At 32.8% G+C, this 25,216-nt stretch overlaps 1 protein-coding gene across 3 annotated transcripts in view; it reads right to left on the bottom strand.

The window, feature by feature from the left end:
- Nucleotides 1-25,216, bottom strand: part of DYNC2H1 (dynein cytoplasmic 2 heavy chain 1) — a 290,945-nt gene that overhangs the window by 152,204 nt on the left and 113,525 nt on the right. For 2 of the 3 annotated variants that reach the window (XM_033120671.1, XM_033120673.1), the window contains exons 61-68: nucleotides 24,136-24,262; nucleotides 22,451-22,592; nucleotides 21,761-21,870; nucleotides 15,240-15,260; nucleotides 13,456-13,554; nucleotides 11,805-11,928; nucleotides 1,990-2,153; nucleotides 180-299 (exon numbers count right to left, since the gene is read on the bottom strand). In XM_033120671.1, coding sequence (XP_032976562.1) covers nucleotides 180-299; nucleotides 1,990-2,153; nucleotides 11,805-11,928; nucleotides 13,456-13,554; nucleotides 15,240-15,260; nucleotides 21,761-21,870; nucleotides 22,451-22,592; nucleotides 24,136-24,262 — 907 coding nt within the window. The remainder of the gene's footprint in view (nucleotides 1-179; nucleotides 300-1,989; nucleotides 2,154-11,804; nucleotides 11,929-13,455; nucleotides 13,555-15,239; nucleotides 15,261-21,760; nucleotides 21,871-22,450; nucleotides 22,593-24,135; nucleotides 24,263-25,216) is intronic. The other variant, XM_033120672.1, reaches the window with a different exon arrangement.

Here is a 25,216-nt window from a genome sequence, read left to right as displayed (position 1 = left end):
GTAACATAATTATTAATGAAATAATCCAGTATAAAGACAGTATTAGTTAAAAATTACTTACCTTAAATATTACTTCTTAAGCTCTTATATTGCAAGATATCTACTTTTTTGTTTGAATTTTGATTCATTAAAGAAAAAAATGTAATACAAAAAAATTATCCCGAATAACTAAATTTTACCTCTAAAAGAGATTCCTCAAGCTTGGCTAACTGTATTTTCTTATCTTCTTCCTGTTGTAATAGTTTTGTTTTCTGTTCCTCTAAATCAGGTTTCTCATGCTGAATAGTTAAAGCCAAAAGCTAAAAAAAAAAAAAAAAAAAAAAAAAATATTTAAGGTCAAGTTTATTCTAGCAACAGGTTCAAACAAAACAATACAAAACAAAAACTTCCCACGAACAGGCCCATGTTTGACCAAAAGCTACAAGTATTATGATACTACCGTATGTACCTAATTTGATTCTTTCAACTTAAATATATGAGGCACCTTCACAATTATTTCTTACAAAAAAGAGGCAAAACAAATAGTTAAACCCATTGAAAAAATGTTAAACATTATAGGACAAGTATAAGAAATTGCATGATTTAACATATCAATGTGGAATATTTAGTTCTAAAATTAGATTACATGTACAAAAACTATGGAAGCTAATATTTTTCAATGGTAAGTATTCACATAAAAATAAGAGCTATCTCACTTAATATACTATACCATCAAAATCACAATGATATACCACTTCCCACCCACTATATGACTACAGTTAAAAAAACAGTTAACAAGTGTTGGCAGAATGTGGAGAAAGTGGTACACTCCTCATACAATGTTGGTGGAAAAGAAAAATAGCACAGCCACTTTTGAAAAGTTTGTTTTTCAAAATGTTAAACATAGAGTTACCATAAGACCCAAACTTCCACTAAGAAAACCATTGAATTGTACACTTTAAGTGGGTGAACTGTATGATATGTGAATTGAATCTAATAAAGCTGTTTTTAAAAATGCTATGCTAAATTCTTAATTTTGAAACTATAAATTAGAGAATGACATTGGCATGTTATAAATTATATAATTCCAAATCTGCTCTACAAGCATCTTCACTTAGTTTTTGTTAAAGTAAAATCTAAATAGCCCCTTTCAGCAATTATTATGGAGAGCATTTAGATAGAAGGAGCAATTTCAACAATTCTGCCAAGTTTTGAATAATCTGTCCATTGTTTTATTTATAAGAAGTTTCATCAAAAAAGCAAAAGTATCATCAAATAAGTCAAAAGATACTGTCTATAAAAATACATGTGGCAAGCCATATAATATGGTAAGAAAAATATTTTGAAAGAAAAGTTTTTAAATTACAGTAAAGTAAAAATTGTAGCAAATATATGCCTATTATAAATCAAAGGCGAAAAATCTATTATTATTAGGTGAGTAAAAAATAGGGTGATACTCAAAACGTCAACAGGTATATCTTCAAAGAGGGGGAAAAATGAGTGATAGCTTATGTAAGTAAATGTCTGGACATGAAAAATTACTTTGAAATTCATGCAGTAAATAACCATACACAGATGAAGTGAATTCAAAGATGCATATGTTCTGGTGGGGGGAAAAATGTTAGATTGGGAATCAAGGATTCTCAACTAGCTAAATAGGTCAATTAAATGAAATTTTCACATTTAAACTTCAGTTTTTACAATTAAAAAAATAAAGTAGCTGTTCTTAATCTCTATATTCCTTCCATCTCCTGAATTCTACCATATATGACAGAGATAGATTTAAAATTAAAGTTATACTAGAAGAAGCAGCAATGTGACATTAGCAACAAATGTACAAGTCTGATACAAACGATACATGTAACAAACCCAAAAGCTTTACTCTTAGGTTGCAAGTACATTTTCAAAAGATTAAGCTAATCAGTTTAATAAAATAGCTTCCCACTCAAAATAACTAATGAGTATGCAGAACTACAAAAGATCTCTAAGGTACATTACGATTGACTATACCTGTCCTCGTAATCCACTTCGTGTTGTAGTGAAGTTAACTTCAGTAACAATGGAAGCTGCATCAGGTGGAATAAAGGGATTGGGGTTTCTCGTTGACAAAAAAAGGCGGAATTCTTCATTGTAGTCAATAATTTTGTCACCGATTTGTACCACATAACGTGGTCCTATTTTTTTAAATGACACAATTAGTTGACCTGAATATTCTGTATTTGCTATATGATATTAAAAAGTATAATCTAATATTTCTAAATAGTTTGTATTGGAGGCTTTTCAAACGAGTCCAAAAGACAGCAAAAGTTAGGATACCCAAGGTACTATTAACCAGAATGTTTCATTAACTGGCACTTTTGTAAGCAATTATAAATAATATTCATTAAGATGATCCTCGATTATTGAAGCATCAAAGGAGTATCTACTTACATTCAGTATGGTTTTAATGTTAACTATATATTTCATATTCCAAATTTTTCTGAAATGATTGATTACAGATTTTAAAAAGTACTCAATTATATATTATTCTCTAGTTTGAAATTCATCAATTAAATACTGTTTATTATACTAGTATTTAGGATGGAATGCTTGAAGACAGAATGAACTGGCAAAAACCTAGGATTATCAACATATGAGTAATGGCAGAGCTACTTATTAATAATATCAAAAAGGATTTATTCAGACTGTCATATACAGGTAATTCATGACAAGAAGTTAAATTAGGAAATATAAAGTTCTGCCTTATAAAGAGTACATTCTAAAATAAAAGACAATGATATTCATTATACAACATACATAGAGAAATGAATCAACAATTATATCCCTAACTTATGATTTTAGATGGACAACAAATAATTAATTTTTAAGTACAAAATACATATTTTCAAAGGTTAAGAAAAACAATTTAAAGAATTATTAAGAATACCAGAATAGGTATTAAAATTTTACCTAAAACTCTGAGTTAATGTTAAAAGAATTCAATAAGCACTTTGTGAATGGATATACAAATGTCAAGAAAAATCAAAATACTACTGAACTTTAATCATCATCAGAGAAATATAATTTGAAACCCCCAAAGTAATACCTCTACAATAACTAGAAATGATTCAAGAAACCTTACGCAGAATAAATGCAAGAAAACCTCAATTCTAAGAATATCATAGTCAAATCAATGAAAATCAATGACAAACATTTTAAAGCATCCAGAGAAAAATGACACATCACTTTACAAAGGAGCAACAATAATATAAGCAGGTTATTTCTCAATGGGAATGACATATGCTAAAAGACAATGGAATAAAAACTTTAAAGTGCTAAAGAAAATAACTGTTAACCCAGAATTCTATGTCAGACAGGAAAAAAAAATCCTTCAAAAATAAATGAAAAAAAAGTCTGCTTCCACTAGCCCTTCACTAAATGAAATACAAAAGTAAACCCATCAGACGAAGAAAAATAATCCAGATGGAAATGCTGGGAGAATTTAAGAACACTAGAAAGGGTAAAAATGTATAAATACAATTCTAAACAATAATTATAATGTCATGTGGAGCATGACAATGCATCACAACAAAAATGCAAAGGCAGGCAGAGTAGAGTTAAAAGTACAGTACTGAAGAACTGGCAAAGTATTTATTTGTATTAAAATAACAAGTCAAAGATGTATATTGTCATATGTAGAGTAACCATTAAAAACTCATAAAAAACTGATGAAAAAATCAGGTTACTTAAAAACTGTATCAGTTATTGCATGAATTGATTAACTGTGTTAAATTACATTATTGAAATTAAGACTGCATGTCAAATGAAAATGCAAAACCAAATGATATTACTGCTTTGAAAGAGATGCTTTACAAACAAGACCAATAGAAAATGGAAAGTAAAAGAATGGAAAAGAATTACCATGCAAACTATAGCCACCAAAATTTATTGCATCCATTCTAATATCAGACTTAAAAACTTGAGACGTGTCCAGAGATAAAGAAGGGTATTTCATAATGATAAAGAAAATAACAGAACAGAAAGATAATCGTTTCCAAATATGTATGCATCTAAAAACATAGCTCCAAAATATTTAAAGCAAAAATTCACAGAACTAAAATCAAAATGGACAAATTCAAAATAATGGAGACTTGAAGATATTCTTTCAATATGTGACAGGAAAAAAAAGTGAAGACATGGAAGAAAACAATGTAATTAACAAATTTGACTTTATTGACTTTAGAAAAATTAAAACAACCATGAACAATATTCACATAATTTTTAATTGTACATGGAACATTTATGAAAATTAACCAATGTCAGAGCATAAGAAATGCTTCAACAGGGTTAAAAAAAAACTGAACGCTTCAGAATAAATTCTCTGACCACAATGGAGGTAATCTAAAAATCAATAACAAAAAAGGTAACTAGGAAACCTCCAACTGCTTGGAAATTAAACACCACCCAAAAATTGCTAAGTATTTTATGAATCAAAGAAATCAAAACTTGTGGTGTGAAACTAAAGAAGGACTTAGAGGGAATCTTATAGACATAAATGCATACATTAGGAAAAAGAAAAGAGTACCAATATTTTTAATTTCCATCTCAAGAATCTAGAAAAAGGAAGATCAAACGAAATTTAAGGCAAGTAACAGAAATGAAATAACAAAGAAAAAAATCAGTTTAAAAATGCAAACGAGTCACGGGAATGTAATCTACAACATAGGTAATATAATCAGTAATATAATAACGTTGTATGGTGTGGAAGATTGCTAGACATGTGATGATCATTTCGTAAGGTATACAGATGTTGAATCACTACGTTGTCCACCCGAAACTAATGTAATAGTGTATGTCATCTACACTTTAATTTTTAAAAAGAATTTTATGAACATACTGTTTTAAGCATAATAAGCAATTATCTTTTTCATGATTGTTAATGAAAATATTCTATCAAAATTAAAATGAGATATACTTGTATGTGAAAAAATAAAAGCAGAGAAAAATCAACACAGTTAGAAGTTGGTATTTTTTAAAAACTAGTAAAATTGATAAACCTTCATCAAGACTGATCAAATAAGAAAAATTAATATCAAGAAAAAGGAAGACAGTATTACAAAACAAATGAAAAAGTTATGAGACTTATAAAAAAAATACACCAATTCATATTGACAATTTGGATGAACGGACAAACACCTGAAGAAAAAAAAATACAGCGTAACCAATGCTGACAGATACACAAAATACAGAGTACAAACAAAACAAATTAAATCCAATGCTGAAAGGGCCTTAGCTCAGGTTTACTAGCATTTTCAATAAAAGATAGATCATCATGGAAACTGTGCATTGTCTTAACAAGAAGGTATTGAGATGCTCGTTATAGCATTTGGACATATGTTAGGTGATTTGGGGATGGTTCAAAGTGTGATTTTGCTGGGGAATGAGAGCTATCATAAAGAGCAGACAATTCTATGATTGGCATCTTAATAATTTTCAGAAGGTGAGAGAAATGGAGTAAAACTAAGTTAATATTGGTTTGAAAAAGCAGAAGTCACTCAAATTAATAGGGAGAGAAAGATGTTGGGTTATTTTTGTGATATGGAAAGCATTCTTGTTTTTTGTGCTCAGACATGATTACGGTCAGAGTAACCTGTCTGCTATTGGTGCTGAGAAATGCTTTATGTACAACAGGAGAACAAAATAGCCAAGCTATCAGAGCCAGGCCAGCGCCCAGCCCACAGTTGTCAGATGCTGCTCATTTATGCAAATACAAGCAAAACTTATCTATGTCATTATAAGTCAGGAATGTGGTTACACTCATTGCAGGCAGTGGTAAATAAGGGAGCTTCTGGAGTGCTGATAAAGTTCTATACATTGATCTAGGTATTTACATATACATACACACATACATATATATATTTCAACAAAACGTTAAAATTGAAAAACAACTAGTTTTCTCTGGTGAAAGGACTACTCATGAGGAGGAGAGGGACAAAACACTACTGCCTTTCTGTACTACTTGATTTTGTAACCCATGCAAGTATTATTTTGATATAACTTTGTTTAAAAGTTCAAAATAAATGGCTTATTATCTAAAAAAGCCCCTTGGACCATAAAAGACCCCGAATAGCAAAGGCAATCTTGAGAAATAAGAACAAAGTGGGAGGTATAACAATACCTGACTTCAAATTATACTACAAGGCTACAGTAATCAAAACAGCATGGTACTGGCATAAAAATAGACACATAGATCAATGGAACAGAATAGAGAGTCCAGAAATAAATCCACGCCTATATGGCCATTTAATCTACGACAATGGAAGCAAGAATGTACCATGGAGTAATGACAGTCTATTCAATAAATGGTGCTGGGAAACCTGGACAGACACATGCAAAAAAATGAAGCTGGACCACCTCCTTACACCATATACAAAAATAAATTCAAAACGGCTTAAAGACTTAAATGTAAGATCTGAAACCATAAAATACCTAGAAGAAAATATAGGAAGAAACTTCTCAGACATTACCCGGAGTAAGATTTTTACTGATATATACCCTCGCTCGAGAGAAGTAAGAGAAAAAATAAACATGTGGGATTATATCAAACTAAAAAGTTTTTTTCACAGCAAAGGAAACCATCAATAAAACAAGAAGGGATCCTACTGAATGGGAAAAGATATTTGCCAATGATATATCTGATAAGGGATTAATATCACAAATCTATGAAAAACGCACTCAACTCAACTCCAAAAAAACAAACGATCCAATTAAAAAATGGGCAGAGGACTTGAAGAGACATTTTTCTAAAAAGGATATACAGATGGCAAACAGACATATGAAGAAATGCTCAACCTCACTAACCATCAGAGAAATGCAAATAAAAACCACAATGAGATACCACCTCACCCCAGTCAAAATGGCTATCATCAATAAATCAACAAACAACAAGTGCTGGCGCGGATGTGGAGAAAAGGGAACGCTTGTGCACTGTTGGTGGGATTGCAGATTGGTGCAGCCACTATGGAAAACAGTATGGAGGTATCTCAAAAATCTGAAAATGGAACTACCCTATGATCCAGTAATTCCACTCCTAGGTATCTATCCGGAGAAACCCAAAACTTCAATTCAAAAATCTTTATGCACTCCTATGTTTATTGCAGCACTATACACAATAGCCAAGACATGGAAACAACCGAAATGCCCATCGGTAGATGACTGGATTAAGAAACTGTGGTACATTTATACAATGGAGTATTACTCAGCCATAAAGAAGAAAGAAATCTTACCATTTGCAACAACATGGATGGACCTAGAGAACATTATGTTAAGCGAAATACGTCAGACAGAGAAAGATAAGTACCATATGATCTCACTTATTTGCGGATTCTAAAGAAAAGAATAAGTGAATGAACTAATCAGAAACAGTTTTGGAGACAGAGGAAAAACTGAGGGTTGCTAGATGGGCGGGAGGGGTGGGGGGTGGGAGGGACGGGGAGGGGATTCGAGGGCAGTTGGTGACCACAGGATGGCCACGGGTTTGAAAATTAATCTGGGGAACGTAATTTGATGGTTACCAGAGGGTAAGGGGGTTGGGGGGTGGGGGATGAGGGTGAGGGGGATCAAATGTATGGTGATGGAAGGGGAGCTGACTCTGGGTGGTGAACACACAGTGTGATCTATGGATGATGTGATACAGAATTGGACACCTGACATCTATGTAATTTTACTAACAATTGTCACCCCAATAAATTAAAAAAAAAATAAAATAAAATAAAATAAAAATAAAAAAGCCCCTTGGATAGAAGTCCTATATCCTACTCTTAGAAAATATCAGATACAGAACTATGAAGTCCAACACATTCTTTTTACAGTCCAACTATAAAAAGTCTTAATTTACTTTGGAGTTAACCTATGATGGAGTTAATTTTGACCAAAATTTTTCTTCAGGACACAAAATCTTTACTATTGGTTAAGGAACTTTGAAGACAGAATGATTGGGCACAAGTATAAGATTTTATCTGCTGCTCTATTTCCAGAGGAAGTTGTAATTTGCATGTCTATAATCTTTTTTTCTGAATTTGAACCAGGGTTGAACATACATATATTATATATATATGTAAATATACATATATATATATTATATATACACATACACACACACACACACACACACAGTTTTTGGTCAGCATGTATAATAGATATGAACATTTGGGTTGCTTGTATGTAAGGATGTATTAACTGGATAAATTCATTGTAATGCCTTGATGATTTCTATAACAATCAGCTGAAGATATAGGCAAGCTCGTTCTATAAAGTGTACCCAAATCCTACCAATATTGAAATGCATCATGCCAGAAAATGAAAAAGAAACAAGTCTTTTTGTACCAGGCAAGGGTACTACACAGCTTTATCTGCCTTGATTTTGGAAACCAATGTTACATGAATAGTCTACTACAACTGAAACTTACACCAGGAAGTGGCCACCACTGCTTCCCAAGTGCCTGACATAATGACTTACAAAGTTGCTACCACAGCTGCATAGCTGGTATGGAGACTTGGACATTGCCAATGATTAGCATGTTTTCTTATTTATATTCTTTTGGGATGAAGACCAAATTCAGTTTATCTGTTGTATGTAGTATATACTTTTACAGGTCCAAACTCTTCAGAAATATATTATCACCTGAACTAGATCAATTCAGTACATGTGAATTGCCACATAGGCAGAAACACTACATTACATAGATAACATTTTGGTAATTGTCTCCACTGAGGAAACTGCTCACTCTGAATGGTATTGAATACTATTCAAGCCTAACTAACTAAAGATGAACGGGACTTAAATGAAGACAAATACAAAACCCTGCCACCCAAATAACCAAATTGACATTGCCCAAGGAGACATCGCACAGTCCATCAAGGATAAACTGTTGGCTTTACAACCACTATCTACAAAGAAAGAGAACCAACAACTGAATACCTTCTTGGCCTAGTGGAAGGACCATATTCATACCTGTAAATTTTACTAAAGCTATTTATCTGGTCAATAAACACGTCTCTAGGTCTGAATGGCAGCTCTACCAAGTTGCAAGAGGCAACTTTGGAAGTATAATAACTCAAGCGATTGTAAATCAATCTTTGCCTTTGATCCCTATATCCTCCAGATGAACAGAATTACAGGTATCTACAAATAATCTCACAGATAAGCAAATCCAATCGAATGTTACAGTCATCTGCTATCCATGGGAAACATTTCTAGCAATCTATAGCATTGAATATTTTATACAGTGGGCTGACTTCGAGTAGTGATCTTGGCTATAAAGCATGCCATGCTGAGACTAAGTGAAATATATCAGTACAGAGATTCATGGCTCACGACTAGTGAGCTAGCTTAGAGTTTCTCAACCTCAACACCATTGACAATTTGTGCTGAAAAATTATTTGTTGTGAGGAGATGCTCTATGCATTTTAAGATGTCCCTGGAATAGACTTCCCAAGCCGTGACAACCAAACATGTATCCAGATGTTACCAAATATTACCTGAGGACAAAATCCCTCCTGTTAGAGAACCATTAGTCTGGCTGTGTTCAGGCCATTGGGCCACCCAGATTCAACTGGGCTACCAAAGACACACCCAATTAAGTACAACAATTAATCACAAACTTAATCTTTATGTTGCACATATACATGCCCATATGAAGCAACTATGCCTAAAGTGAAGCATCTGAACTTAAAAAAAAAAACAAAAAAAAAAAAACAAGAATGCTCAGCTCTCATCTCTACTATAATTCCTGGATCCATACTCAAACCCAACATGGAAATGAAAGAACCATAAAGGACTAGAATATTAATGAAAAATACTTTCGACATCTATAGTTAGTAAAACTTGAACTATTGCCAACTATACCACCTCTATCTTAACAACAGCTACATGGCTAACTGACCAGCTGTCTTCAATTATTGACTAATTGTAAATGGCCACATCTACTTCTGCATGGGTGGAGCAATTAGGCACACCCATGCAGGAGGAGGAACTGAACCTTGCTCTTCGTTTTGTACAATACACATTTGAAGGGATTTTTGAACATCATCAATTTGAGGAGGAAAAGCATATTCTGTTCCTATTATCTGTACTTGCTTTGACCTCAGTATGTAGAAAGGCAGTTCATGCTGCTTAGATTAAGGGCACTGGGATGTAAATGACATTGGACATACTCTGTTTTATCTGGTTCTAGGACAACCATCCTTTGTCCCCAAAGGAAACGTATGATGACAAAATGGCAATTCACGAGGAACGCAACACTCTGGAAAAGGACAATCTGAAGTATACACAGGCTTCCACTAATGTGACATGGATGTATGCAACCCTGGGAGGAAGGTAGAAAACGTAAGGTAGGGGCAGACATTAAGTCTCTTTCCTAATTATAAAATAAACTGACTCAAACAGCCCTGCACAACCATCTGGAATAGTGGTGGTTCATAATGTGAACAAATCATGATTTGGAATATATCTCTTTTCACCATATACCACTTCCCGGACCTCGTCAACACCCATTCTCAGACAATACCACAGATACTGCTAAAACATGACACCAATCAGGGGTTTTATATTTAATGAGCCCTCAAGTGCCAGAATATAGAGTCAAGAAAGTCAAATCTAAATGGCACTAAATGTTCATTTCTAGGCCTCCTTGAAAATAGCATAGCAAAAGCTAGCTCAACAGACCTGAGTCAGCACTAGCAAAGAACAGGCTGAGACCAGAGACTGAACTCTAGAAGGTTACAAAGACAAAAGCCCCACTACTAGAGTTCTTTTCACAACATATCAACCACTGCCAGGCCAAGCATACTCATTTGTGGGATAACAGGTGATCAGGGAGTAATGCACACTTTGCTCTCTCTTGGCTTTGCCCCAATTTCTCCAATTTTCTATTTATCTTGTAGTGGTACCAATGTGTGTGGTGTAAGTATATGTATGTATACATGTATAAGCACATATCTATGTATGTGTCTGTATACAACTTGCATGACACACTTATAGTTTAAGAACATTACTCTCTAATCGTCAAAGTCTGGGTTAGGTGTCTGAGCAGAAAAGATGTAACTTAGCAGTCCTAAAACGGCTAATCTTAGAAAGGCCTGCCTACAAGGTGGGCCCATAACCAGAATCTGAGAAGTTGGATTTTGAGAGGGTTCTCACCATTCCCAGATCACAAAAGAGTGAGTGGCTCACTGTGCTTAAACTGTTTGTACAAACAATGTGGTATATGCTGACCACCTACTTTCCTTTGAGGAGTCTGGAATTTTGCTGCATGCCAAGAAGAATATGCTTATAAAATCAGCCCCAATAAAAACTCTCGGCACTGAGTCTCTAATAAGCTTCTCTGGCAGACAACATTTCACACGTGTTGTCACAAGTCCGTCGTGGGGAAATTAAGCATATCCTGTGTGACTCCAATGGAAGAAGACTCTTGGAAGCCTGCACCTGTTTTCATGGCTCCTGACTTCACCCTATGCGCCTTTTCTCTTTGCTGACTTTGCTTTGCATCCTTTCCCTGCCATAAATCTTAGCCATGAATGTGACTATGCTGGGTCCTGTGAGTCTTCCTAATAAAATACTGTACCCAAGAATAGCCTTGGAGACCCCAACACAGTGTCCCTTCTTATAAAGGCACTTTAAAATATTGTTTACTTGCTATTACTATTGGGACATTATCATTAGCCTCCCAAAAAAGTTTCTGTTTCCTCAGATTCAGTGGCAAGACAAAAAAATTCAGTTAGTTACTATGTGAATTACTTCGGCAATTTTAAAAGTAGTTACTCTCTGGAAACTGTCAAATATTTACCTTGAGCAACCAGATCTCGTCTCAGTAATGGATAAAGAACAGGTTCTACACCATCCATCTCTTGTATAATAAGCGTTTTCCCAAAACGTACTGCCAACTCAAGAGCAGTGATAAAATTACTATCCTAAGAGAAAAAAGAATACATATTAATTCCTTTATTTCCTTAATATTTACAAAGGCCCTTACAAATACTGAATGAAAATATTAAAAGGAATAATATGAATATTTTAAAATATGTATGCTAGCCATTCAAGTTAGTTACAATTATTTTTCTAGTTATAAGTACTTGGTGATGAATCATTTTCATTGGATAAATTATCAAATAATTTTCATAAAAAAATTAAATAGACATTTAAGAAAAATAAGAAATTTTACATTAATAAAAAAAGCCTTTTTCAATCTTCTACTATAAATTCAAATTGATTTAGAAACAAATTTCCTAATTCTATATGCAATGACTCCCCCAACTATTAATAAGAACTACTTTGGTTTGTTATGTTCAAAGTCAAAGACTGAATGGAAGAAGAAAGGCAAGATGATAAATTCTAGTAAACTTTTCTTAGTGTAATAGGCCTAATCATGGTGAAAAGAACCTTTACACAAAATTCTATAACCATGCAAAATTTTCTGGTTTTCTGGCTAAAGAAAGAATAGTTTCAAATATCATTCCAGGCCTCCAACTGTGGTTAAAATAAATTAAACACTTGAGGTAATAATTATTAAATCTCCTATAAGTGACATTATAATGTGACTATATATATATATATGTGTGTGTACATATATATAATATAGTCATATATATTATATATTATATATTATATTATATATATTATATATATTACATTATATATATTATACATATGTGACTATAATGTGACATTGTAAGTGACCATAGTGACACTATGTGACATTAAAGTGTTATGTATATTATCCAATTTACAATTATTAATAACACACACAAATGAGGGAAATATCCCCATTTTATAAGTGAGGTATGTTTTCAAGAGGTCATTTTTCAATTATCCAAGAATATCTACAAATTTTAATCATACTCTAGGCTTATGTTAAAAAAAAAAAAACCTGGCCAAAATAATTTCCTTGGCAAGATAAATATGACAGTGCAAAGTCACTACTCGAAAGATTATGAATACATTTCCCTGCAATATGTTAAATCTTAGGACACATCAAAGATTCTCATGGTGAGTTACAGGAACAGGAAATTGTAAGAGGCACAGAGAGAAACTACAAGTATGCTAATAGTCCAGGAGGCTTTCTCCAAGTTAAGTTAGTAACTCTTAACTTTTCTATAAGATCTTATACTTGTGTTTTTAATCATAATTTAGGGTAAATGCTTATTAATTGTCTCTCTAACCTATTAGACTGTCATCTCCATGAGGGCAGGCACTGTACTCACAATTAAATTCCCAGGGCTTAGATCAACACCCTGCACATAAAAGGAAACAAATATACATTCTAATCTCGTCTTTACAAATTAGAATACTGAAGCTAAGAGAATTGTATTTCTTTCCCAGGGTCCCATACCAGGTAAGTTATAGCTATTTGACTATGTTCTCTGATTACAGACCCAGAGTTCTTTTCACCATAAGATGCCATTACTAGTCTGTATCTGTATCTAAATTATAATACATACCTGCTGGTTAATAACTTCCAAACGCGAGTCTTTCAAATGTGTCTTTAACCATTCTGTAGCTTGGGAAGAAGGGTCTATAAGAAATGGGCACACTCGACTCTAGTTCAGAAAAAAGATTATAAGCTTTTATTAGATGGAAATAATTTCCTAAAAATTATGAATCAATTACTGAGTGAGTTTTTCTCTCATGCTTTGGAGAATATAAATATTCAACCATGAGGAGAAATTAAAGGTACAGTTTTTAGCCACGTTAAAAAATTTTAGAGTGATCAGTAATTAATATTAGCTAATTCAATTTAACCACAGTAAGTACAGTCCTATTTATCACACAGTAACACAGGCAATGTATATTAACAATATAGTAAGCAAGAGCTCTGGACAACCAAGCTATTGCCTAACTTTATATATATTTTTGGTTGAATAAACCATAAAGGCCTTAAAAGACAAGTAAGACCCAATCACAAAAAGTATTGCTGAAATAATAATCAATATAATTGCTTATATTTAAGACACTGATTCTTATACAGCAGTATATAGTTAATATTACCAAAGAAGTATCCAAGAAGAGAAAATTCTGTAGGTTATATATTAAGATTTAATGAACTAAATACCTTACACTAATTGAACTCTGAAACAAGTAGGAAATTAGAAACCAGTGAAAATGCCCTACATACACAATGCCACTTAGCAGGTGAAAGGAAGCCAATTTATATATATGTAAATATATGTAAATATATATAGTGTGCTATAGGGATAACACAACGCATGAATGTCAAAGAGAAATGAAGACTTAGAAATGAGGTTCTAATAAGAACATGATGTTATTTCAGTGATATACCAAGAAGGAGGAGAATAAGGGGGACCATCTGCCCCAAGGGCAAAGAGCATTTTATCAGTAACGTTGTTTAAAATTGCCAGCACATGGTGACAATAAAGAGCTGACTGAATTTTAAACAGCTTTATTATTGTTTCAAAATTCTCTACAGACAATGCACCCCCTTTTTGTTTGCACCCAAATGGTCTACTACTACCACACTTCCCACAGTGTCAAACTACTATATGGTCTTCACCCAGCATCTATTTCTGGAGGTTTTACTTACTGTTCCATCACTAAATCTGCTATTCCCTGAAAAATGAGATGACTAGGGTCACGCGGGCTGTCATGTGGGGTCTCTAGTCCCGCTACCCACATAAGAACGCAGGATATGGTGAGGCCAAAAAGGAACACCCACGGAGCCATAGATAGGAGAGTCATACCACTATATTCTCCCTGGCGGCTGGGTTGGAGATATAGGAAGCAGGAGCCCCACTATCCGCAACTTGCGTCCAGTTCTCTCTGCCATCCAACCTCACGTGCTAGCTGCAATCTGCCGTGCTAACTGCAATCCGCCATGCTAACTGCAATCAGCTCTTGCTAACTCAGCCACCATCTTCTTGCTAGCCCCCATTTTCTGCTAGCGTAGCCACGGCAGTTATATTAGTGGCCAATGTCTCACTGGTTACAGCTGACGGCCAACTAGCCACAGCTGATGGCCATCCAGTCACAGTTTATGGCCATTTACTACCTGAGCCAGCAACTTTCCATGTCAGGCCAAGAGCCTGGAAACTGCACTCCTGACTCTGTCCCCACAGTTAGTAAATATGCTTTTAAGTATTATCAATATACTACACCGAGATTTTGGATCTTATTTTATGTAACTATTCAATAGCAAACATTTCACAAGTCTACTAGATTTTGCCTAGCGATGAAAATAATTATTTTAAATTTTTAATAAAGTTCTTACCCATGATTTCATACCAATGATCTGATGCAGTTAAAAAAAAAAAAAAAAAAGACGATAAAGATTAAGAAAATCATGGTTTCAGCAGAGAAAATATGCTTAAGAATTTCACATTACTTAAAAGTTTGCGTTCATTTACTTACATTTCTCCAAAGAGATTTAGACAAAAATCTCTAAGGTATATTTTAGGTTTTATTTCGTGATTAAATGTAGTAAAATGCTACATATACCAAATTATAATAGATCCAAAATTGTCAAGCTTTTATTCATTCATGTGTTCATTCACTACTTACTATATGTTGTATAACTACTACAGTAAGACAATGAGTGATACAGAAATTAACAAGATATATTCCCTTACCCTTTAGTGAGTTCACATACAATTAAACAGCAAAAAATAAAAATTTTATAAACAAAGAGGACACAATATAGGATCAGAGCTGGAGTTAGGGGAATCTGCTAGGAAGCAATGTAAGTCAAACGAAGAAAGATACTTCGTTCGGGACTTTGGCAAAGAGGTGAAAAAGCATTTCAGGCAAAGGCAATAGCATGATTCAAAAATATGAATAAAATTATAATAACTATGTACCTATCAATCATCACTTTAAATGTAAATGGATTAAATTCTCCAATCAAAAGACAAACGAAAGCTGAATGGATAAGAAAATATTGCCCATACATATGTTGTCTACAGGAGACCCACTTAAGATTGAAAGACACACATAGCATGACAGTAGAGAGATGGAAAAAGATATTTCACACAAACAGAAATGAAAATAAAAGCTGGGTTAACAATACTTATATCAGACAAAACTGACTTTAAAATGAGACAAAGAAGGACATTACATAATGACAAAGTGATTAATCTAACAAGAGGACATAACCCTAGTAAAAATCTATGCACCCAACACAGGTCCACCTAAATATATCATATAAAACAAATATTGACCAACATAAAGGGAAAGATCAACAGTAAGTAACACAATCATAGGAGGGGACATTAACACATATTGACACCAATGAACACATCTTCCAGAAAGAAAATCAAGGAAACAGCATACTTAAATGACACTGTACAACAGATGGATTTAACTGACATTTTTAAAACATTTCTAACCCAAAGCAGCAGAATATACATTTTTTTCAAGTGCACATGAAACATTTTCCAAGATATACCACTTATGCCACAAAACAATAAATTTAAGAAGATTGAAATTATATCAAACATCTTTGGTGACCACAATAGTATGAAACTAGAAATCAATCACACACACACAAAAAAAAAAAACAACTGAAAAACACATACATACAGGGAGGCTAAATAACATGCTACTAAACAATGAATGGGTCAACAACAAAATCAAGGAAGAAATCCAAGATACCTCGAGACAAATGTAAATGAAAACACAACAAACCAAAATATACAGGACACAGTGAAAGCAATCCTCAGGGAGAAATTCATAGCAATGCAGACCTACTTTAAGAAAAAGGAAAAAAATATCTCAAATGAACAATCTAACTTTACATCTAAGGAACTAGGAAAAAGAAAAAAAAAAGACAACAAACAAAGCCCAGGGAGTAGCAGGAAGGAAATAATAAAGATTGGAGTTGAAATAAACAAAATTGAGGCTAAAAAAAAAAATACAAAAAGATCAATGAAATCAAGAGCTGGATTTTTAAAAAGATAAACAAAGTTGACAAACCTTTAACAAGGCTCATCAACAAAAAGAGACGACCCAAATAAATAAAATCAGGAATGAAAAAGGAAAAATGACAATGAACACAAAATTATGAAAATACTACAAGAGACTATATGCTGACAAACAGGATAATCTGCAAGAAATGATAAATTTCTAGAACCATACAATTTTCCAAGGTTGAATCGAAAAGAAACAAAATCTGAGGCGACCAATTACTATTAATGAAATCAAATCAGTAATCTACAGGCTCCCACAAACAAAAGTCTTGTACCAGTTGGCTTCACAGGTGAATTTTACCAAATATTCAAAAAAGAATTAACATCTGTTCTTCTCAAACTATTTGAAAAAATTCAAGAAGAGGGGAGGCTCCCAATTCATTCGAAGAGACCACCATTACACTAATTCTGAAAGAAGACAAAGACATTACAAAAAAAGAAAATTATAGGCCAATATCCCTGATGAACACAGATGCAAAAATCCTCAACAAAATATTAGCAAAACGAATTCAGCAGCAATATATTAAAAAGGTCATACACCATGATCAAGAGGGATTTATTCCTGGTATAGAAAGTTGTTTCAGTATCTGCAAATCAATCAACATGATACACCACATCAACAAAATGAAAAATAAAAATATGATCAAATTGATGCAGAAAAAGCATTTGACAAAATCCAGCATCCATTATGATAAAAACTCATCGTAAAGTAGGAATAGAAGAAACACATCTCAACATAATAAAGGCCATATATGACAAACGCTGGGCTAATATCATACTCAATGGTGAAAATCTGAAACAAGAACAAGACAAGGACGCTATCTCTCACCACTGCTATTTAACACAGTACTGGAAGACCTAGCCAGAGCAATCAGACAAGAGAAAGAAGTAAAAGGAATCCAAATTGGAAAGAAAGAAGTACAACTGTAATTATTTGCAGCTGACATGCTAATGTATACAGATAACCCCAAAGATTCTACAAAAAGCTATTAGAACTGATAAATTTAGTAAAGCATCAGGATACAATGTAGCAGGTTGAATTTGTATATACCAATAATGAACTATAAGAATGAAAAATTAAGAAAACAGTCCCATTTACAATTGCATCAAGAAAAATAAAATACCTTGGAATAAATTTAATCAAATAAATAAAAGACCTGTACTCAAAAAATTGTAAGACATTGAAGAGAGAAATTAAAGAAGATACAAATAAATGGAAGCATATACCGTGCTCACGGATAGGAAGAATTAATATAGTTAAAATGGACGTACTACCCAAAGCAATCTATAGATTCAATGCAATCTCTATCAAAATCCTAATGACATTTTTCACAGAACTAGAACAAATACTCCTAAAATTTATATGGAACCCTAAAAGACCCTGAACAGCCATGGCAATTTTGATAAAGAAGAATAAAGCTGAAGGTATCATGCTACCTGATAGCAAACTAAACTACAAGGCCATAGTAATCAAAACAGCATGGTATTAGCATAAAAACAGCCACACACAACAATGGAACAGAATAGAAAACCCAGAAATAAATCCATGCCTATATGGTCATTTAATTTATGAAAAAGGAAGCAAGAACATATACTGGAGTAAAGACAGTCTATTCAATAAATGGTGCTGTAAAACTGAATAGATATATGCAAAAAAAGAAAAAAAAAGAATTAAACCACCTTCTTACTCCATAGACAAGAATAAATTAAAAATGGATTAAGACTTAAATATAAGACCCAAAACCACAAAACTCCTTGAAGAAAACACAGGCAGTAAACTCTCAGACATTACCCTTAGTAACATTTTCACTGATATATCTCCTTAGCAAGGGGAACGAACAAAAAAACAAAGGGAACTAAATCAAACTAAAAAGTTTTTGCACAGCAAAGGAAACCATCAACAAAACGAAAAGACATCCTACTGAATGGGAGAAGATATTCACCAATGATACATTTGATAAAGGGTTAATATCCAAAATATATAAAAAGCTCATACAATTCAATACCAAAAAAACAAACAATTCAATCCAAATGGGCAGAGGACTTGAATACATTTCTCCAAAATGAACACACCGATGGCCTATGGACATATGAAGATGCTCAGTGTCACTCATCATCAGGGAAATTCAAATAAAAACCGTAATGAGATATCATCTTACACCTGTCAGAATGACCATCATCAATAAATCAACAAACAACAAGTGCTGGTGAGCATATGAAGGAAAAGGAATCCTTGTGCACTGTTGATGGGATTGCAAATTGGTGCAGCCACTATGGAAAACAGTATGGAGTTTCCTCACATTAAAAATAGACCTACCTTATGACCCAGCAATTCCACTCCTGGGTATTTATCAAAAGAAATCCAAAATACTAATTCGAAAAGATATATGCACCATTATGTTCACTGCAGCACTATTTACAATATCCATGATATATAAACACCCAAAATGCCCATCAATAAATGATTGGATAAAGAAATTTTAGTACATATATACAATGGAATATTACTCTGCCATAAAAAAACATGAAATGGAATATTACTCTGCCATAAAAAAGAATGAAATCTTCCCATTTGTGACAACATGGATGGTCCTAGAGGGTATTATGCTAAGTGAAGTAAGTCAGACTGAGAAAGACAAATACCATATGATCTTAGTGATATGTGGAATCTAAAGAATAAAATAAACAAAACAGATAGAATATAAATATATATGTGATTATTATTATTATTTATTTGGGGTTTATTGGAAAAGAACAATTCCCTTTGTGATTTATCTCTATAATTATTCTTTAGACTAATATTAAATTAGTTTGCATTTCCTCAGCACACACTGAATGGCAGGAAGGAAAAGTAATCTCAGAAATTCTAAGTGGTTTAAAGAAAACTAATTTGATACCAAGCGGTCTGTATACAATAAAAATCAAATACTCAATACATGTCTTCACAAGAAAAATGTATAATACTGTAAATCTAATCTTATTATTAAAATTAATTTCAAGAACAATTTTTTCCTATATTTATCATGAAACATAATTAAGAATACAAAAGTATTTTCATCAGTAAAATTAAATTATCATCAATAAAAAATAAAAATTATTGATAAATGTATTTTTTCTAAAGGCTCACATACCTGATTTTTTATGGAATAAAAAAAGAATACTTAAATTGTGTGTTTTTAAAATCTGCAAATGATTGCTTTCTTAGATTACTGAAAAGGGAAGAAGAGGTTATTACAAAACCTTGGAGAAGGAATAAGCAATATGATAAAAAGTGCATAGTTCGCTGTAATACAAGTTCTGACAATTAAGTTTGCTAACTTGTTGCAGATGTTGCTAATCTTTTTTGGTATCAGGGGGATCATCATTCTTTATGAATTTGTACCAACTGGATAGCTAACCAAGTTTACTATTTGGAAGTCCTGAAAAGGCTGCGCGAAAAAAGTTAGATGACCTGAACTTTTCGTCAACAATTCATGATTCTTGCATCATGACAATGCGCCTGCTCACATGGCACTGTCTGTGAGGGAGTTTTTAGTCGGTAAACAAGTAACTCTACTGGAACACCCTCCCTACTCATCTGCTCTGGCCCCCAGTGACTTCTTTCTTTACCTGAAGATAAAGGAAATATTGAAAGGAAGACATTTTGATGACATTCAGGACATCAAGGGTAATACGATGACAGCTCTGGTGGCCATTCCAGAAAAAGAGTTCCAAAATTGATTTGAAGAGGGAACTAGGCGCTGGTGTCAGTGCATAGCTTCCCAAGGAGGGTATTTCGAAGGTGACCATAGTGATATTCAGCAATGAGGTGTGTAGCACTTTTTCTAGGATGAGTTCACAAACTTGTCAGAACTGCATAATGAATTAATTTACATACACATTTAGAGTTCTAGATTTATAATTCTAGTGTAAAAAATAATAATGAAAAATGTTTAAAAGAAAGAACAAGACAAATCAAATTAAAGAAGGCAAAATTGTTTAATCTGTGGTCAGCAACTTATCTACTGGTAAGATGCCAATGTCATGAGCCAAAGTATTATTAGCTGATTAATTGGACTACTCAAACTAAATTACCCAGGAATGAACAGAGCCCACAATACAAATCTTGTAATATTATGCTTATGTTACCTAAAGAGGAATACTTAGTGTTTATTTTTTAAGACTGGAGTTATGGTATGAAATGGTATGTGGACAGAGAGAGGGGTTACAGAGAAGACGGCTGTTATAGAGTATAAACTATTGAGATAGAAAGAACAGAAAAAAAAAATCACATTTTCAAGGAGGAAAATCTATCTTCCAAGTTTCATTAACAGAAAGGTAAACCAACTTATAGGTAAAAACAAATTTCATTCAAAGAAATGATTTGTTTGTATACCTGATTTGGAATTTGTTTTTTGCGTGCTAATAAGGTTAATATGTATATGGTCATTCTGACTTACACCACCAAACTGATCACATCTTCACTTTGTATAATTTGTTTTAAAAAAACAAATATTTAAAAATATAAAATCATTTGCGCTAAATGAAGGAACTATACAACCAAGTGAAGCAGATATTCCTAGAATTTTTCTATTACCATTAAGGAGTTCAATTTAGAATATTTTGTCACCAAAATAATGCCCACTTCATTTATACTTTTATAGTAAGTTACAAAATAAATTATACTGAAAATTACAGATTCACCAAATGAATCATAAAGGGATATTCATTAGGAAAATATTCACGTTTTTGTAATAACTGTGAAAGCCTAAGAATTTGAAGAAGGTACTTCTTGGAGGAAGCTTCAAGAGAAACACTTCTAATGCAAAAACAAAAACTCATTAATTACCTGTAAGATAACAATAGCATTTTCTATGGAAAGGTCATCTGATGGTAGACCTTCACTTTTCCAAATTAACTGCTCACTTTCAGTACAAAGAAATCTCCTCAAATCAAATTCTGAAAAGGTAAAGATATCAGTAACACTATAACAATCATGTACTTGACAAAGGAAAGGGAATAAAACTATTTAAAAATATTCAAACAAAAGTCCTGTGCCCATTCTTAATATTCAATCCATTCTTCCCCATTTAGCACCAGAAGAGGAAAATCAGCTCAAACAGTAAAAAAATGCAAATAAATGGGACTCAGTTAACTTATATTTCATCTATTAAATGGATTTTCATAACTATAATAGTTTGTGAAAACCATAAAATTCACAAGGCATTTTGGAGTTCCTGCATCTCATCTTAAGATATGAAATTACTATAAAAATTAAAGAAATAAAATGTTTAACTGCATTCATGCAGTATCAAAAAATAATTCAGTGGTCTCAGTTTCATGAGTGATTTTAGCACTAGAAGAATCATTATGAGAAAACAATTCTCAGAACATTTGCAGAATTTGGCAAATCTAAGTAGCTATAGTACCTTTTAACTTAAAGAAAATTTTTCATATATTAAAAAGTAAAATGTCAAAAAACAGAAGATGCATTTTTAGTACAGTGACATTTCAAATTAATGAATAACTATATACAAACTTTCAAGACAAGCTGACTTGGTCCATTCTTCCAAACAGGTTTTTCTCAGACCTTCAGGAGCAGCAGAAAGATATGTAATAAATGCAGCAGCTAATCGAGCTCTTTTCGGAAGAGTAGCTAATTCCTCTGTTATCTCTATAACCTGGAAAAAAGAAAGAGACTGATGTATGGATATGTTTTAATATGGAAAAGAAATAATAACAACACCTTCATAATTTACAGTTTTGACTGTGGAAAATAATCATTTATGAGTTTAAAGTAATCTATGGTCAATCTGACTTGAATACAATTGTCAAAATATAGAAATATCAACACCACCTTTCACCATGTTGGTATTATACAAATGTATAAAATCCTAATATATTGTAAAGATGAACATATTTTGTCATTGAGAGATCCAAATGATTTTAATAAAAGCAGAACTTTTATCCCAATCACAGTTAAATACATATTGTGAATTAGCACCATTTTATAAAATACAATTAAGATCGAGTATGAGCAAAAGCACAAAACAAATAAAAAGCATGGCAAATCATTAGTTAAAGCATAGTGTGGCTAACACATAAGTTTGAGCAGAAAGAGAAGCAATATCAAAGTAATAAAAAGAGAGAGGTAGACTGGAGGGAGAAAGATTGTGAAAGGTGTCCCATGCCATTCAAAGGAGCGTCTACTTTATCCTGTGGCAATAATGAGCCATTGAAAGTGTTTAAACAGGGCCAGTGATGTTATCAGACTTAGTTTTAGAAAGACAATTAAGCTGACAAATGAAGAATGAACCAATTAAAGGCTCAGATAGGAGGGAGACAAATGAGGAGAACTCAAGAGAAAATAGAAAAGGATTGACATTAAAGATAGAAGACAAACATGAGAAATTATTTGCAAATGGATATGACAAGTAAACACAGAAGAGTCTAAGACAACCACATTTGTTTGGTTTTGATGCCTAGAACAAAGATGCCTTATAAGAAATAAACGGCATGTGGGATAAGAAAAAAAAAATAAGTTAATTTAGACATGCTATGTTTGAGTTCCCAAGATAATTAAATGCAAATATTTAAAGTGTAGTTGGAAATACGAATTTAAAACTTAGCAGTCTAGAAATATAGCTCTACTCAGCATCATAGTATAGCTAATATTCTTAAGACTGGATAACCCCAGAATAGTTGCACAGAAGGGAGCTGAAGAAGGGAATACTGAAGGCAGTCAAATATTATTGGATGAGCAGGTAAGAAAAATCCAGTGAGGGGAGGAGTCTAACTGGTTAAAGAAAAACAAATGAAAAACAAGAGACAACAGTTGAACAAAGGCAAAATCAAAGTATTTCAAAAAGAAGTAAATGGCTAACAGTGTCAAATCTTAAATTACTGTCCTGGTAAAGGTAAGTTCAAAAAAAAAATCTCTAAAGAGCTCTCAATTTTCCATCAACTTAATTGCATCCCTGTCTTTCCCCACAACAAAACATAACTAAAAGAGTATGTCGCTTTGTCCAAAATCCATTCATATAAAGATACCTTGCTTAAAGATTAATTTATATAACAGCCATTAATATCTAAATCATTTATTTTTAAGCCAGCTGAAAGTTATACAGTTTCTCTCCTTTATATAGTTTTAAACAAATACGTCACATTATAGGTTTCCTGTATTTTAAAGGAAGCCCCTTTATGGCCTCAGTCTCTCAAACAAACCTGTGCATTCCATCTCTTGTGTTCTCTATCAAGCTGATTAATTAAGACTTCTGCAGCTTTAATTGTTTCTTGTGCTTTGCTTACTTCAGCTTCAAGTTTGGCAGCTTCTGAAGTCCTGCTCTGAAATCTATGAAAACATTAAAATTTAATTAAAGACAAAGAGATTTAAGAGATTTGATTAAATTATCCTTAGGTAGTAAAGTGAACATTTATACGAAAACTTATTTAATAATAACCCTGATAATATTTGTGTCAAAATATCATTAAGACAGACACATATGCCAACATATATACAGAGAGCTATATATACATCTAGATAGCTAGCTAGCTAGCTAGATAGATAGATAGTATATATACCCTGCTTCCCCAAAAACAAGACTTAGTCGGACAATCAGCTCTAAGGCGTCTTTTGGAGCAAAAATTACTATAAGACCCAGTATTATATTATATTATATTATATTATATTATATTATATTATATTATATTATATTATATTATAAAAACTGGGTCTTATATTATAGTAAAATAAGTCCAGGTCTTATATTAATTTTTGCTCCAAAAGACGCCTTAGAGCTGATTGTCCGGGTAGGTCTTATTTTCGTGGAAACAAGGTATGTATCGATCTATTTATATATACAGATAATTGAAGTGTAGCTTTCTCACAGGGCCTTAATCCCCTGTACAAACTTCTCTATGTGACATTGAGCCACTCTATCTTTTCAGTTTTATTTCATTCTATTCCAGTCCAACAAAATTATACATAAAAATCTGAATAATCTTATATTCTCAGAAAATGTTCTATCCTTTATCTGCTGTGCCCTCCTTCAGTATGTTCCATCTACCTAGAATACTTTCCATCCCTTCCTTATCCCTGCCTCACTCTAATTTGCTCACACATCTACAAATCAATTATATAAAATTTTTAAATTCACCTCAAATATCTAGTCTAGTGTGTGTGTGTGTGTGTGTGTGTGTGTGTGTGTATACTCTCCCTATATGTCCATTCATCAAAGTTCATAACTCTTTTTAAGTTATTTTCCTTAGAAAATATTTGTAGCAATTTATCATTTTACTAAATATA

This window comes from Rhinolophus ferrumequinum, chromosome 11 (genome assembly GCF_004115265.2).
Source record: "Rhinolophus ferrumequinum isolate MPI-CBG mRhiFer1 chromosome 11, mRhiFer1_v1.p, whole genome shotgun sequence".
Taxonomy (NCBI): Eukaryota; Metazoa; Chordata; class Mammalia; order Chiroptera; family Rhinolophidae; genus Rhinolophus; species Rhinolophus ferrumequinum.
Note: the sequence above shows the minus strand (reverse complement) of the source record. Positions and strands in the feature narration are given on the sequence as shown.